The sequence below is a fragment of the Octopus bimaculoides genome, chromosome 7, assembly GCF_001194135.2.
Source record: "Octopus bimaculoides isolate UCB-OBI-ISO-001 chromosome 7, ASM119413v2, whole genome shotgun sequence".
Lineage (NCBI taxonomy): Eukaryota > Metazoa > Mollusca > Cephalopoda > Octopoda > Octopodidae > Octopus > Octopus bimaculoides.
In genome coordinates, this window is record NC_068987.1 from 4,948,152 (window position 1) to 4,965,179 (window position 17,028).

The 17,028-nt window shown below is 38.2% G+C and overlaps 3 protein-coding genes across 5 annotated transcripts in view; 1 reads left to right on the plus strand and 2 right to left on the minus strand.

The window, feature by feature from the left end:
* Positions 1 to 11,083, plus strand: part of LOC106882475 (uncharacterized) — a 38,155-nt gene extending 27,072 nt beyond the window's left edge. For all 3 annotated transcript variants that reach the window (XM_052969176.1, XM_052969177.1, XM_052969178.1), the window contains 2 exons: positions 2,977 to 3,090; positions 6,980 to 11,083. In XM_052969176.1, coding sequence (XP_052825136.1) covers positions 2,977 to 3,090; positions 6,980 to 7,339 — 474 coding nt within the window. In that variant the 3' untranslated portion in view covers positions 7,340 to 11,083. The remainder of the gene's footprint in view (positions 1 to 2,976; positions 3,091 to 6,979) is intronic.
* LOC106882474 (formin-binding protein 4) overlaps positions 1 to 17,028 on the minus strand; it is a 365,705-nt gene that overhangs the window by 311,830 nt on the left and 36,847 nt on the right. The gene's annotated exons all lie outside the window — the stretch shown is intronic.
* Positions 12,354 to 17,028, minus strand: part of LOC128248316 (uncharacterized protein DDB_G0271670-like) — a 21,577-nt gene continuing 16,902 nt past the window's right edge. The window contains exons 2-6 of the mRNA XM_052969180.1: positions 16,388 to 16,790; positions 16,018 to 16,078; positions 14,585 to 15,309; positions 13,095 to 13,244; positions 12,354 to 12,786 (exon numbers count right to left, since the gene is read on the minus strand). Coding sequence (XP_052825140.1) covers positions 13,113 to 13,244; positions 14,585 to 15,309; positions 16,018 to 16,078; positions 16,388 to 16,699 — 1,230 coding nt within the window. The 5' untranslated portion in view covers positions 16,700 to 16,790 and the 3' untranslated portion in view covers positions 12,354 to 12,786; positions 13,095 to 13,112. The remainder of the gene's footprint in view (positions 12,787 to 13,094; positions 13,245 to 14,584; positions 15,310 to 16,017; positions 16,079 to 16,387; positions 16,791 to 17,028) is intronic.

Below are 17,028 nucleotides of genomic sequence, written 5' to 3' on the forward strand. Positions count from 1 at the left end.
ATTATTATTAGGGATGGGGTGGTTAAGGTGGGTCACCTGGCAAAATCATTAGCATGCTGGACAAAATGCTTTACAGTATTTCACCTGTCTTTACATTCTGGGTTCAGGTTCTGTGGAGGTTCACTTCGCATTTCATTCTTTCGGGGTTGATAGAAAAAAAAAAAAAATAATAAAGAGTACCAGTTGTCCTCATCTTGTTTGTTGTTAACACGTTTCGGCTGATATACCCTCCAGCCTTCATCAGGTGTCTTGAGGAAATTTCAAACCTGGGTTCTCATTCCCATGGGCAAATGGCATAGTGGTTAAGAGCGTGGGCTACTAACACCAAGATTCCAAGTTCGATTCCAGGCAGTGACCTAAATAATAATAATAATAACGCCAACATCGAAAAATACCTTAGGAACGAGAAGCCAGGTACTGACCTGGCTAACAGGAGCTAAATTCTGTTCAATCCTGGAAAACGGATGACTTTATTGTTCACTTCAGTGACAGTTATGCTGTGTAGGAGACAACAATTGAGACATCACTTCCAGAAATAACACCACTGACCGACTCTGCCCAGGTTTATAGAATATCAATTATAGGTACAAGTCTTATCAGTGGTCCTCAACTGACATGTCTGTGTGGTTAAGAAGTTCACTTTGTGTCATAAATTGTAACAAAATATTATATGGACCCTGGGTGGAGGGGACTATTGAACTGAACCCTTCAATGTAAGTGCCCTAGTATGACCACAGTCCAGTGACTGAAACAACTAAAAAGAAATTTTAAAAGAAAAACAATCAAAGCTTTATCTCTGGTTAAATAATCTCTGCTGAACATTCAGTTAAAATTTCTATCAAGTTCTTAGCTTAAGAACCTCTATTTTCTCCCCACCCCTTCTGAAATGTTCTTAAACTTCATTTATATTCTTTTAATCAAATATTGATTACATTTTCAGTTTGCATGTTTTCGTCTTAAATGTTCCTGTTTTCCTGTTAACCCTTTTGTTACCATATTTCTGTTGAGATGTTCTGTGTTTCTTTCAATTAATTTAAAATATAACAAAAAATTTAGTAAAATAACTTAGTCATCATTCAGCTAGTTTTAGGAACATAAATTGTGACTAAGGTTTGGTGGAAGATTTTAATTCAAAACTTATAAAAACAAGACATTTGTACTACAGAGCCAGAGGCAGTTTCAGCTGGAATGGTATTGAAAGGGTTAAGAATTGTTGGATCTACAAAAGCGGTTGTGATCTTTATGACGTGTTTCTGATGTTGCAACCACTTTGATGCATTGATTGCTAATATATTGAGATATAATACAAGACAGCAAGCTGGCAGAATGGTTGGCATGCCAGGCAGAATGCTTCGTAGCATTTTGTCCATCTTTACGTTCTGAGTTCAAATTCTGCTGAGATTGACTTTACTTTTCATCCTTTCAGGGTTGAGAAACTAAGTACTAGTTGTACACTGGGGATTGATGTCATTGACTCACCCCCTCCCCTGAACTTGCTGGCCTTGTGCCAGAATTTGAAACCAGTGTATTGAGAGAGATCTTAGCTCAACAGAAATCTTATGTCCCTCTCTTCTTTTGTTATCTTTTGTTGACATGGCTATAATTTTTTTTTTCATTTTGTTTTTTAAATTTGAATTTCCCTGAAATTTTCATTTAATTCTAACTTTTTACAGATGTCTCAATCCCTATTGCAAAAAAAACAAATTAATTTCATCAATATTGTAATTTTGTGATTTTCATTTTTTTAGCCCTTCATCTATAATTTTTTGTGGCTTTTTTGTTAATTTTAATTTACAACTTTTGTTGATGTTTCTCTGTATTTTTTTGTAATTTTATTTATTTAAACCTTTGTTTTCTTTTTTGTAAACAATTCCCCTGGGGGTATGATGTTTTTGATACTCTTAGCAAAAGCATGTCTCCAATACCCAGACTTTTAAACAAACTGGGCTTTGTACCATGTAGAAAAAAGCAGGCAAAACAAATTTTCCTGGGTCACACAAAACACAGCTCATCACCAGGCAAGCCGCACTAATAAAAAAAAAACTGAAGGTAATTTTAACATTATTTTCCTTGTGATATTAGGCATGCCATTGAGGAAGTCGTCCTGTGAGCCACATGTGGCCGAAGAGCTGTAGTTTTGCCCAGGACTGATTTGGAAGAATAGAATAATATTGTGGAACCTGCTGAGATAGTTGAACATATGGAGTGCTCCAGTTTGGTACCTCCTTATTGTTCCAAGACCAAATCTTGACACAGCTGACTTCACTTTTTTTACTCTTTCCGATATTTATATCATAAATCCCAGCGATAGATAAACTAACTTTATTTCTCATTAATCACAGTAAACTGTCTTGTCTTGTCAAATGGATATATATTGTTATAATATAATATAGGATAAATTCTTTATAAGAATTTATCAAGTAGTCAGCGTGAAAAAAACCTCATAATGAAAAAATAACGAAAAATTTCGTAATGAAAAAAATTCATCATTTCTTCATAGATATATTTAATTATATATAAAGGGCATTAACTGTGTATTAATGCCCTTTATATATAATATATATTGTTATATATATATTGTTTACAGTGAACTTAATTTCTTTTTTTTTTTTTTTTTTTTTTTTTTTGATTTAATAAATTTCTTTTAAGTTTTATTTCCTCTGGTGACCTCTCCTGTTGAAACGCAAGAAAATATTACAAATGCAAAGGAAAGATAGAAAATTAAATTTTGGTTTTGATTATTTTCCTAGCTGGAGCTGTTCCAGACTATTGGGTAGATGGAGTATTCAAGTTTTGTCTCTCTTAAAGTGATGTGAACACTAAGAGAAACAACAGTTATATACCCACACACACACACACACACACATATATATATATATGAGTAAATATACACACTGATACATACACACAGATGATATTTATAAACACATAACAAGAAACTGTTGATCAACAAAAGCATTTTTCACATTTTGTCAGAAACTGCTGAATGACCTTGTGCAGAATGAGAGACGGAAGTTGAGCCAGATCAGAGCTGAAGTAGTGTCCGACTGCAAGACGGAGATGAAAAATTACATGGCAGAGCAGCGGCAGGTGGGTTTAGAATTTGTTGGGCTGTTACCCATTCCCTCCTTTAACTACAGGCTTCACTTAGTTCTTCAACTCTCTTTCTTTCTCTTCCTCTCTCTCTCTCTCTCTTTCTTTCTCTTCCTCCCTCCCTCTCTCTCTCTCTCATTCTGCAACGAGCAAACACACTCATCATATATGAATACCATTCACAAGTAATGAGGGAGCATCCATGTTGTTGCCCTCAACATGTTAGAAAAAGTAAGGAAATTTTCCTCAAATCACACTCTACTGCCTAAGAAAGGAAGGATACATTGGCTAATGTGGTCCTGGATATTTTCATCATCATCATTATACATCCACTTTTCCATGGTCACATGGAATTTACCAAAGCAGATTTTCTATGGCTGGATGCTCATCCTGTTGCCAACCTTCCCGTTTCCAAAGAAGATAAGATTTCCTTTGCCCAGATATGTCTTTCCTTGAAAGATTGGAAACAAACATCACCTGCATGATGATGATCATCATTTACAGCCATCACATGATGTCAGAACAAGGGCAACCCACATGTGCATGCACATACGCACACACTTTCAGTTTATGTCCAACAAATCCACTCACAAGACTTTGGTTGCTTCAGAACTATATCAGAAGACATTTGTTTAAGGTGACGTGCAATGGGGATTGAATCCAAGACCACATGGTTGAGAAGCAAGCTTCTGAACCACAAAAAAATTAGAACATAGCTTAGAATGCCTGAAAAATAGATGGGATGATCATGGTTTCACTGCTCTTGATCATAAGTTTACTCGGTGAGTGCTGACCTGGGGCTAAACAACAATGTTAAGTTCAGACATTTACCTATCGTTAGTACAAATCTAGATGTCGTTCCTACCACCAAATGTATAATTCATCATCATCATCATCATTTAATGCCTGTTTTCCATGCTGGCATGTATTTGATGGTTTGCTAGGAGCTGGCAAGGCCAGGAGCCACACCAGGTTCCATTGTCTGTTCTGGCATGGTTTCTATAGCTGCATGCCCTTCCTAATGCCAACCACTTTCCAGAGTATACTGGGTGCTTTTTACATGGTGCCAGCACAAGTGCTTTTTAAGTAGCACCAACATGGGGTTGTTTTATGTAGCATCAGCACCAGTGCTTTTCACATGGCACCAGCACCACCAGAATCCCCAAGTAACTTGCAAGTAAAAATGGTATCTCTTGTGAACTAAACATACTGAAACATAAAGAACAATGTCTTTACCTGAACATCCAATACTTACTCACACACAGCACTTGTATACTTTCTCCCTTCTCTCCTGCTATAATAGAAATACAATCCACCATCACTTCCACATATAGATGCACTAACATGTAATATAATATGTGTGTGTGTGTAATACGCACACAAACTGTAGAGTACCTCAAGTAGCTTCATCCAACCTAGTCTAGCATGGAAAATATGGGCACAAATGATGATAGCAGTGTTTATAAAGCTAGATTTATATATCCTAAAATTGCAGGAAAATTTGTCACTGGGCAGTTTAGCTTAATGGTAAAGCACTTGACACGTAATCACAGGGATGTGAGTTTGAGTCTCATGGCTGGCCACCAACAGATTTTTCAACAAAATATCCTGTTCATGCTTACATTATTAGCATTCTCCTGCGTTTGAGAATAAAATTATTTCCTTATCTGTATTTTTCAATATATCTCAACGCTTCTGAAGCAAACTTTCTTTGTTGACTTTCAACATAAGATGAATTTAATATATATATATACATATATATAGATCGTTGCTATTATGCAAAAGTGTTGTTAGTCCAAAATGTTGGTTTTTCAAAAAACGAAAAAGTAGTTTTACCATTCCATAGCAAAACCATTGTACTACAGTTTTGAGATCTTGGCATCTGAAGCAGCTGGAGATACAATTGTTTGACCAAAAGAACCAGCGATTGCAAGTAAAAATAGATATTGAAAAAAAGGCATTTGGCCAAATTTGGACATATGACCGTTTAACATAATAGTAACTATATATAGTCTCACGGTGGTGCACCAGCATGACCGCAGCCACTTGGCTGAAACACATAAATAAATAAATATATATATATATATATAATCTTGTTTCAGTCATTTGACTGCAGCATCGCTTCGAAGATTTTTTAGTTGAATGAATCAACTCCAGTACTTATTTTTTAAGCCCAGTACTTATTCTGTCAGTCTCTTTTGCCAAACTGCTAAGTTATGGAAATGTAAACACAACAACACCTGTTGTCAAGTAGTGACTAGAAACAAATTCAGACAGAAACACACATGTATATATACGATGAGTTTCTTTCACTCACAAGACTTTGGTCAGCCCAAGGCTATAGTAGACATGGTGTCACTCAGTGGGATTGAATCTAGAACCATGTGGTTGGGAAGTATGCTTCTTATCACAGCCATGCTTGTATATGCATATGTGTACACAGACACACATGCATACAGAACAAAGAGAAAGGAGTACACAATACTGGGAGGTAGAGTTATAAATCTCTGGAAGATTGTAAAGAAAATGGAACATTTGGAAGATTGTTTTTTCAAGTCAAAACATAAGACATAAACAAAAATAGAACCAAGCATTGACTCGTGATTGTATGGATCTGCCTATGACTCGTGATTGTATGGAGTCTGCCTATGACTCTTGAAATGAAAGATCTTGTTGGCTGATCATCATCATCATCATACAGATGAACTTTAAAACTAAAACTTCACACACAGAGAAATGTGCCAACATGTGCTGGTGCCATGTGAAAAGCACCCAGTATACTCTTTAAAGTGGTTGGTGTTAGGAAGGGCATCCAGGTGTAGAAACGATGCAAAACAAGATAACTGGAGCCCGGTGCAGCCCTCTGGCTTGCCAGTTCCTGTCAAACCATCCAATCCATTCCAACATGGGGGATGGGCGTTAAATGATGATGATGATGTATATCAATATTGTATGTGATTAAGAAACTCACTTTGCAATCGTATGGTTTCAGGTTCAGTTCCATTGCATGGCACCTTACACAAGTGTCTCCTACTGTAGCTGCATGCCAACCAAAGCCTTGTGAGTAGATTTGGTAGACGGAAACTTTGTAGAAGCCCATTGTATGTACATGTACATGTATGCACCTGTGCCTCTTTGTTTGTCCCCCATTGCTGCTTGGAAACGATTGTTGGTTTGTTTACATCCCTGTAACAACAATTTGGCAAAAGAGACTGATAGAATAAACCCCAGACCTACCTTTTAAAATAAAAATTTTAAAAGCACTCGGGCTTATTTGCATAGCCGAATCCTTTAAAGTGTTGCCCCAGCATGGCTGTGCAGTCCAGTGACCAAAACAGATAAAATATATATAATATACTCACACACATTCATGCATGTGTACATAAGCACACACACATGTATTTGCTTATATATGTGTGTATTTGTTTATTTCTATTTCCCTCTTACTAATGTACTTGTATACACCCTCATCCACTTTCTCTACATATTAATATACCTATATATATCATCATCGTCGTTTAACGTCCGCTTTCCATGCTAGCATGGGTTGGACGATTTGACTGAGGACTGGTGAAGCCAGATGGCTACACCAGGCTCCAATCTGATATATACACCCAGTGTCCTTCGACCTTAGGCTATGTTGTTAAAAGCTAAATTGATTAACTCTTATGAATTTCTCTCTAAATATCCTTCTAATAATTTTTTTTTTCCAAGACACTCAAAGGGTGAAGTCCCAACTAACATATCTGCCTGTCCCTCAGCCTTTAGGGAGTTCAATTCCATCCTAGAAATCTCAATTCCTGGCTTCTTAATCTAAATATATAACAGCTGAACCGTCTGCCGACCATTCTCGGTTTTACCTTCAACCTCCCTCTCTTTACTTCAGCTGGACAATCAACTGCGCCAACAGCACTACGTAGCTCTGGACCTGTTTCTGGAAAGTGCAAGACAACAGCTCAAGTTGTTGATGGACAATGGAAGCCGGACTGAAAATGCAGCCCACACCGGCCCCGTTTCCCGTGCTGGCTGCACTACTTCACCTTTCTCTTCCTCGTCACTCTCACTACCACCACCATCATCATCATCGTCATCATCATCATCACAGTCATCAAGCACAACAGGAGCAGCTGCTGCAACACCATTATCGACATCGTCCACTGTTGCTACTGCCACTTTAACAACAACAAGCTCCTCTTCTTCCTCCACCTCATCACAACAAACCAAGTCTAATAATGACTGTAGTTAAACGGAAAACGCTGCAGACTTAGATTGAAGTGTTGCAGTCGTTGAGGATTGATGTAACACAGTAACCGAGATGTTGCACTAAAGACCAGTCAGCCGGCTGGAGTGTTGCTCTTCCGTTTTGTGAAGGTCATCTACAATACCTTGTAACGTACACGCCCGACATCAAGTCAGCAGGTGGCAATTACTTATTGGTGAACTGTGGCAATACGGTTGGTATTCTGTGACAAATAGGATTTTAAATTCGTATCGCATCAGGGATTTTTCATTTTGCTGTGGTGAAAAAAAAAAAAAAAAGAAAGGAAGGTTCTACATTCTGTTTGTTATGTTTTTTGTTATCCCACAATAACAATACCTTGGTTACTGCTGCTGTTGTTATCGACTTACCGTTCCTATCTAAAGAAGAAATCTGGAATTTGTGGCTCCTTTTTTTTTTTTTTTTTTTTGTCAAATTCATTTAAGTATTTGAGTGAATTTGGTTTCCAACTCTTACTTTCAATGAAGAAAGGGAGAAAGAGAACGACTGCTTTCAGTAATGGTTCAAATGCTACAGAATTTACGAGATTGAAATTTGTTTGTTTGGGTTTTTTTTTATAACTGCTGAAAGGGAAACAGAAAAAACTTTTTAATCTAGAAACTGTTCAGCTGATCCTGCTTTTGTATAATATTTCAGTTGTTTAAAATTTGAACTCAGGATGGTGAGGGAAAGCAGTGAATCGCTCTTCTGAAGCTTCCAATTTGTTTGCAAATGTCGTCTCTTGTCTTTCCAGCTTTGCCCATTCTCTCTGTCTCACCCACACAGAAATACATTAACAAAGTATTAGCTATAACTAAAGACATTGTAGCAAGCTAGATAATGTTTCTCTTAAACCTCTTTCAATGAATATATATCTTCTGTGAAAGACAGATGCTAAAACCAAAAATGCCTTCCCAGATAACAACATCCACTGTTTCATTGAGAACAGTTTTTAACCCTTTAGCATCCAGATGACCCCATCAAATGTAAGGCTTATTTATCCTCATTGTTTTGAATTAATCATGCATTATCTTGTAATTTCAATATTTCAATAATTTGACTGTATTTTTAGAATGACATTGTAGGGTAAATGTGAGAGACCAGATCTGACTGGTTTGAACATAAAACAGGTAGAATATTATGGGCTGAATATGATCAGATTAAATACTAAAGGGTTAAATCAGTCATGGGCAACTTACGGTCCACGAGACTTTCTGAATGGCATGCCTAATGAAAAATTACTTTGAATCTTTTAGTAGCGTGGCCCACCTAATGATGAACCATGTCTCGTGTGGTCCACTTTTCTAAAATGGTTGCCCATTGCCTGATTTAAGCAATATTTAACCCTTTTGATATAAGCCTACTTAAGACCACCCCTGATTCTGTGATACAAGCTTCCTGTTTCAAAATAATCTAAAGTAAAACCTCCCTTCAAAATTTCATGTTCTCTTCCAAACACAAGATTAATAATGACTAAAATATTTTGACCAAATTCTTCACTGTCTTTAAAATCAACTGAAACAGCATATTTCTACAGAAATATGGCAACAAAAGGGTCGAAGTGGGATTGCATACTTTGATATTTTCTCTTCACATTTAAAATATTTCACTGAAATCCTTGTCTCTGTTGCGTTTGATTCCTTTCCATGCACCACCACCCAGCAATTCTGTTACCATCGAGAAAAAGAAGACATTAGAATTGTTTGTTGCTTTTAAGGAATTATTTTCTTTATTTCTCATCAGTTTTTTCTTCATCTTATGCATCATGATCACCATGTCCCAGTTTTACACAAACACACGAGTTTCTGTGCATATGAGTGTATATATACATATACATACATGTGTGTGTGTGTACACACCATAAGTATTCTGGTGTGAAGATAAGTGGCTTAGTGGTTATGGTATTTGGCTCACAATCATGAGTTCGATTCCCAGCAGCATGTTGCGTCCTTGAGCAAGACACTTTATTTCACGTTGCTTCAGTCCACTCAGCTGGCAAAAATGAGTCGGACCTGTAATTCAAAGGACTGACCTTGTCCCATTGTGTCATACTGAATCTCTCTGAGATCTCTGTTAAGGGTACGTGTGTCTGTGGAGTACTCAGCCACTTGCACGTTAATTTCATGAGTGGGCTGTTCCATTGATCTCCTCAATTGGAATCATCATCATCATCACTGATGGAATGCCAGTTTTTTTTTTTTTTTTAAAGTCTTCTGATGCTTGCTAACTTAAGTGTCTCTGGTTGACTGGTAAGTTACTGGTGTCCTGTAATTGGAGTTGTTCTGATCTGACCATACCATTGAACAGGTCCTGTCCTACCTAGCAGTAAAGCAGACAGTGGGTGGGGAATACTTAGGGGGTGAATAAATACCAAACTTGATCAAATTTGAATGACAGCCAAGAATAAGCAAAGGTTATTTGATGTGTTACTTGGTAAAAGCATGACTGATTCAGTTGGTCAACATCTGAGTTTCTCAGAAGACACTCGCAGCTGACCCTTGACCAAAGCAAGATTCTATTTCTTAAGTAGTTGGCTGGTTCAATATATCCATCTTGTCTGTCCACTATTCGTGGAAGTGGAGTCCTCGAGCTCCCTCTCCATAGGGTCCTATCAGAAGCAAGTGTCATTACACTTTCCAACTGGATTCCTAAGCACCACCAATGGACATTATCCAACCATCTCATTTGGGGGTCTACTCTCGGATCTTCTGCCAGTTGACTTGCCTTGAACAATCTGTTTTGTGTGACCTCTCAAATGCAGAGAAGTTTGACCTGGAGAGAGACTCCCTGATATCCAAGCTACATAGCCTTCTGAATAATACTACTCCAGATATTTTTTGGAGAAACCCCCATTTCAGCTGCTTGTATCTGTGATCATCCTCTTTCAGCCATTACCCAGCATTCATGTCCATAAGTGAAGACTAAAGATAAGTTTGGCTTTTATTACCAACCTCTCATCTTTTGAGGATTGAATGCCAGAGCTGGAGCAATTACCGTGACAGCAACTAAATGTAATCAAGAATTGTTGGCCTCACTTTGTTTAATCCTCTCTGACCTCACTAAAACTCATGTTAAATAATGACAACTCTGTAAAGTTAGTTGAAGCTTTCATGTGAAGGTGTGAAATTTTGTTTTTAAAGCAAGCAACATTTGAGGACGAGATAGTCCGTGACGTTTGTGTGTGCTTTTGCATGTGTTTGCCATCCATGCTATCAAATTTATAAGTTATTATTACATTTTGTATTATTATTTTTATCGTTACTAAGGCAGCAAGCTGGTAGAATCATTACTGCACTGGACAAAATGCTTGGTGGTATTTCTTTTGGCTCTTTATGTTCTGAGCTCAAATCCCACCAAGGTCGACTTTGCCTTTTATTCTTTCAGGGTCGATAAATTAAGTACCAGTTATGCACTGGGGTTGACGAAATCGACTTCCCCCCCCCTCCTCAAAATTGCTGACCTTGTGCTGAAATCAAAGAGGATTACTATTCTTAATAAGGTGTTGAGTGGTAAGAATAGTTCGCATGCCAGATGAAATGCTTTGCACCATTTTGTGTCTTTGTATCCAGAGTTCAAATACCGCTGAGGTCAACTTTGCCTTTCATCCTTTCGGGGGGGCCCATAAAATAAGTCCCAATCAATTTTTTAAGCAATTATTCTTATTGCCCGCCCCCACCCCTCTGCCTTGTTTCAGGATCCTCCTAACATAACAATAAAAGAAATGTGATATAATTACAGTATTTTCTTTGTTATTCAATGAACAAATCTTTTAGTTTGGGATGAGTCCATATGGTAAGAGAAAGAAATAACATTCCCTGGGGGTTTGTTTTTGGTCTTGTCCAGTATAGTGAGGCGGGGAATATTGTGAAAACTGCAGAATGGATCTTGTGGACGATAGTATTTGTAATTTTAGTAAGTTAAGTCCCTTTAGAGAGTTACCACCCCTTTCAAGTTTGCTGAATCTTGGGAGGATCATTGTCAACAGTGGAGGCGCAATGGCCCAGTGGTTAGGGCAGCGGACTCGCAGTCATAGGATCGCGGTTTCGATTCCCAGACCGGGCGTTGTGAGTGTTTATTGAGCAAAAACACCTAAAGTTCCACGAGACTCCGGCAGGGGGTGGTGGCGAACCCTGCTGTACTCTTTCACCACAACTTTCTCTCGCTCTCTCTTCCTGTTTCTGCTGTGCCTGTAATTCAAAGGGTCAGCCTTGTTACACTGTATCACGCTGAATCTCCCCGAGAACTACGTTAAGGGTACACGTGTCTGTGGAGTGCTCAGCCACTTGCACGTTAATTTCACGAGCAGGCTGTTCCGTTGATCGGATCAACTGGAACCTTCGTCGTCATAAGCGACGGAATGCCAACAACACACACATACAGATTCTGTTTCACTTTTTATTTTTTATTTGTCAATTGGTTAGCTATTTAGCCGGTTAACTAATCGTTTGTTACGCAGGTTTGTCCAAATCCTTTTGTTATCAAGCCAGTGCATGTGTTCATTATTGGCATAATGACCCTCTCAAAATAGATAATAAAGAAGTGAAACCAAACCAGTGTGTGCTTGGCATAATGACCCTCCCAAAATGTTTCAACATACGAGTTCACATCAAAAATCTTGCAAACCAAATACAAAAACGAAGCATCCCTTTAAAGTTTCTTCAAATATATGCTCTCAAATAACAAACTTGTAAAGGAAATGCCATGGAAATACATGTCGTCATCATCATTGTTTAACATCTGGGACAGTACCACAAGAGCCAGCCAGGCAAAAGCCTGTGCCAGACTTCTGTGACTGTTTTGGCAAGATCTTTACAACTGGATGTCTCCCTCTGTGAAGGAACAAAATAGAAAGAGAAGGAGTTGTTTTCAAACAAATGAGAACATTAACTGGTCGTTCTGATGTATTGGTGCTTGATGGTATTGTTACGGCTGTGTGGTTAAGAGGTTTGCATTAGGGTTCAATCCAACTAGGAAACAAATTTCAAACAATGATAAAAACTCATTTTGAAATTGGAGAACTTTTATTCCTTTAGAATACGATAGGCACACACAGTTTTTTATAGAATTTATTATCAACACTAAACATTGATAATAATAAACTCTTGTAGAGATAACAGTATACCACTCACATTCATACATACAAACACAGGGACATCTACACATTCTTCCCTTTCACATAACACATCCATTCCTCGCTCTCTCCATTCCAAGCAAATGTCAATCTACACTCATTCGCAAAGAACAAAAAGATCTCTCCTCCTCGTCCTATAACCACAGGCTGTTACATTCTGTGTTTGGTGTTAGAAAGTTTTTTTTTAACTCCCAAGTTGAAAGTGAACAACAAAATGTAAATATTTGTAGCAACGGTGCGAGTTCAAATCAGCTTCTTTTTGTACACCAAAAGGAAACAAATTGTGGAATCAACAATGAAGTAACTGCAACACAAAACACAGATCAATGATGAGAATTTGTGGGATAATGATAAAGAAAGTAATTATTTGCCAACATAGTGTGGCAATCCTGAGTAGGACGAATGTTACTGTTATTTAGCCACAGGAAACATTGTCTCCAGCTGGATGCAGATAGTGTGTCGATAGCCAGCTGGAGACAATGTTTCTTGGAGCTAAATAACAGAAACATTCATCCTAACCAGGACTGCCACATTATGTTGGCAAAGTTTCTCGTTCAGAGATTTAGAAATAATAATTTTTCTATTGATAAAGAAACTGGAAATGAGACATACCAGTCAACAGAGATGGCATCAGTCATCATCTGAAAACTCGTGCCGAGCCAATTCATCTTCTTTCTCAACTTCTTTCTTCACTTTTTGCCATTTTTGTACCAAGGACGACACATTTTTCTTTTTAAGCGTTAAATTTGTACTTGTAATAACCTGCAAGAGCAGAAGATATGTAATAAATGCATTACAGTGGGAGCATTGCGTGGATAATAATAAGTAGGCAACACTGTGGAGGTAAAGAGGCTGAGAGAAGGAAGCAGTGGAATAAGAAAGGACAGAGACATTGGTAAAGGTAAGTAAATAAATAGCAGTGAAAAGAGGTAATCCAGAATAATAACACAAGAAGTTAGGTGTTAGTAAAACCAGTGGAAAAAGGAAGTTATATTAGGGAGCTGGGAGTATTTAAACAGGCACTCCGTCAGTCACGATGATGAGGGTTCCAGGTAATTTGATCAATAGAACAGCCTGCTTGTGAAATTAACGTGCAAGTGGTTGAGTAATCCACAGATAGGAATAACCTTCATGTAGTTCTCGGGGAGATTCGGTGTGACACAGAATGTGACATGGCTGGCCATTTGAAATAGAGGCACAACTCATTTTTGCCAGCTGAGTACACTGGAGCAATGTGAAATAAAGTATCTTGCTCAAGGACATAATGTGCTGCCAGGAATTGAACTCATGACCTTACAATCATGAGCAGATTACCTGAACCACTAACCCACACACCGTCATGTTGAGAGTGTTACTGATAATTAACGAACTGAGTATTAGTCAGGAATGCTAAGAAAAATACAATGTAAATACATTGCTGAAAAAGTGCTTTACAGTGGAATCCGGATGGATATAGAAAGAGGTAGGCCTAAGAACTCGTGGTGTAGATCAACACAAAAAGAACTAGAGAAAGGGGGACATTCATGGCAGAGTATAAGTACAGAAGAGAAAAATTATGCGACATGGAATTCAATTATAAGTGGCCTATACTCCGCGTTGGAGGGTTAAAAAGGCAAGAAGTATATATATATAAATACATTGCTGAAAAGCAAATTTACTGCAATGTTCGTTTGGAGATACCTCTTATGGACATGCTATGTTTAAAAATACTATATACACAAGCATGCAAATAAAAATCATCTCAGCAGTGACTAGTGAGAACACCAGATGCATTTCTGCCTCATTAGGTGTTGTCAATAGTGTGAACTCACAGCCAGGTACATGCTTAGACAAACAGATATTGAATTAAGTGAAATGGTTTAAACTAAAAATTTAATTAGTGTTGCTGCACCTCAATTACAAATAATTCATATTTCTAGTCCCTACCAAGAACGAGGAAAGTTTCAATGTTTGCAGGAAATAGGCTGTTGTAACATTCATAAACAGTACAAGTAAAATAACAAAAGTACAACGAAGAAACTAAAACTAAATTTGTGACTTTACAGAAATGTAAACTAACACTTGAATGCTATTTCTTAACAACAAAGTAAAAAATGGTTTACCTTATCTTTTTTGCGTTTTTTCTCTTTTGGCTGTGGTTTGACAGTGTCAACAGCATCATTTGTTTCGTGAGAAACGGGGCTGTTTGATGCATTGGCAGAGTCCACAGATGAGACTTTAGCTGAAGACTTTGACAAGGAAAAGCATTCCATTGAAGAATTTGCAGCAGGATTGGTTTTGCTAGAATAGACTGTAGAAGCATCAGAGTTTGACGTGGGAAGGGTCCCACCAACAGGGTCTGAGGGGACAGTTGGACGAGTCTTATATTGGGGGGGTTTCGATATTACAGCCGAGTTGTTTTCGCAATTTGCTGCATCCACAAGTGGGAAGAGGTGGTGTCCATTGCTGTTTGAGTTAGAAGAGAGGGCAGCACTTTTGCTGCTGCTGCTGTGCATTGGCAGAGGATGGACAGACGAAGGAAGATGTTCATCCGGATCGAGTTCCATGTCATCGTTGACGTCCAAAGTTGAAGTGCGCTCAGAAGACTCCAGACTTGCTAACTCGGATGATGCTGTGGAGCTCGCCAAAGATGTTCCTGTCGGAGCCAACACAGCAGCAAGTTTCATCACTTCTTCTAAGTCTTCTTCTCCAGATTTAGACAGTTTCACTTCCTCCAAATGCTGAAGAGAGTGTTGTTTGCTCACTTCAGTACCAGGAGGCGGTGGCTCTCCTGGGTAGACACACAATTCAGAATCAAAGTCTTTGGAACTGCTCAGGTGTAAATGTTCTAAAAGAAAAGAAAAAAAGAGAAAATTATATAATTATTAAGATATCTACATTTTTTCTTTGTTTTGAGCACTCGGACTCATAAAGATGGTCATCTGGGTTCCATGGCGAATAAGTGACAAAGATTACAACCCATTCCCGCTGAATGAGACACTGGCCCATTGCAGGGTTCGAGGCCAGTAGGAGACAAGTCAGTTACATCAACCTCAGTACCTGACTGGTATTTTATTGACCCCAAAGGGATTAACGGTAAAGTCATTTTGGTGGAATTTGAACTCAGAACATTGAAGAACTGGAAGAAATACTGCTAAGCAGTTTGTCTAACAATGCTAACCATTCTGCTAGTTTGCTGCCAAGACCTCTATGAGTGAATGGAGGAAATTAGGTGATGAGAAAAGGAGTAAAAATGACCACCACACTGAAGGAGTGACAACAAGAGACAGCCTATTATTATGACTTCTCTACTTCCCCGACATACAAGTCGACGTATGTAGTGTAAACATCCAAACATCATCATCACTATTGTTCCAAATTCTGCTGCATTTCACATGGAAATTTTGGTTCTCAAACATTGTCTTGATGTTCAAGTTACTTTTTGTGGATAAATTAACATTTCTATCCAATTAAAGAGTACATTTCAAACCAAGAACTGCAGAATTCCAATAATTGCAAAAATACCCAAAGTAGTGATTCTACGATTGTTACTTACCTAAGTGGGATTTGTCCAATGTGTTTCCAGTTTTGGAACTTTTTGAGGCAATTTTGTCCAACTGAAAAACAAAAAGATATTTGTATGACACGTGAATGTGTGTGTGTGTGTGTGTGTGTGTGTGTGCGTGCATGCACATGTGTATGTGTGCTGTCTCCTTGTTTTGGCATTGCATGAGAATTGTAAAAGAGTGTCTGTATCATTCATTTCCAGTATTCCAGGCAGTGACCTATATAATAACACACACACACACACACACATGCATACTTATACACACTTGCACACACACACACACACACACGCATATGCATGCATACTTATACACACACGCATATGTACACACACACACACACACGAAACACCAACTCACCTTTCGATTCTTCTTCTCCTTTTTGAAATTGTCAGAACATTTAGTCATTTCTCCAGATTCCTGGCCATAGTTTATTTTCTCTTCTGATGACGTTGACCTAACTGGAGAAGCTGTCTTGGTAGATTCATGTACAGGGGAGGTCACTGTTGTTGTCGTTGTTGCTGCTGATGATGATGATGATGTTGATGATGACATGGACGACGATGATGATGACGGCACTGATGGTGATGGAGTTGGTGGTGGCGTTGGTGGAGGTGGTGGTGGTGTACTTGACAGGGCTAACGTCAACGACTGCTGCATGGATTCCGACATTCCGTTCAACTCTTCTTTGGTTGGCTGCTCCGGATAGTCCCATTGCGAATGGCCCGTGGTGTTGTTGCAATAGAAGTAGCGTTTGTATGTTCTGGATGCACAATGAAGGGCCCCCACAGCAAAACAGCAAATGCAAAAAGGAAAGAAAAAAAAAAAGAAACAGATGAATTTCAGCAGGTGATGGGCCGACCAAATATTTTAATCTAATGGAATAAATTACCCATTTTTTATTCCTCTTTTTATGACATATTTGTCAGTAAATGGATTTTGAAATTCATTCTTTTTGTTGGTGGTGATAAAAATACTTTGTGATTTTTTTTTTTTAAATA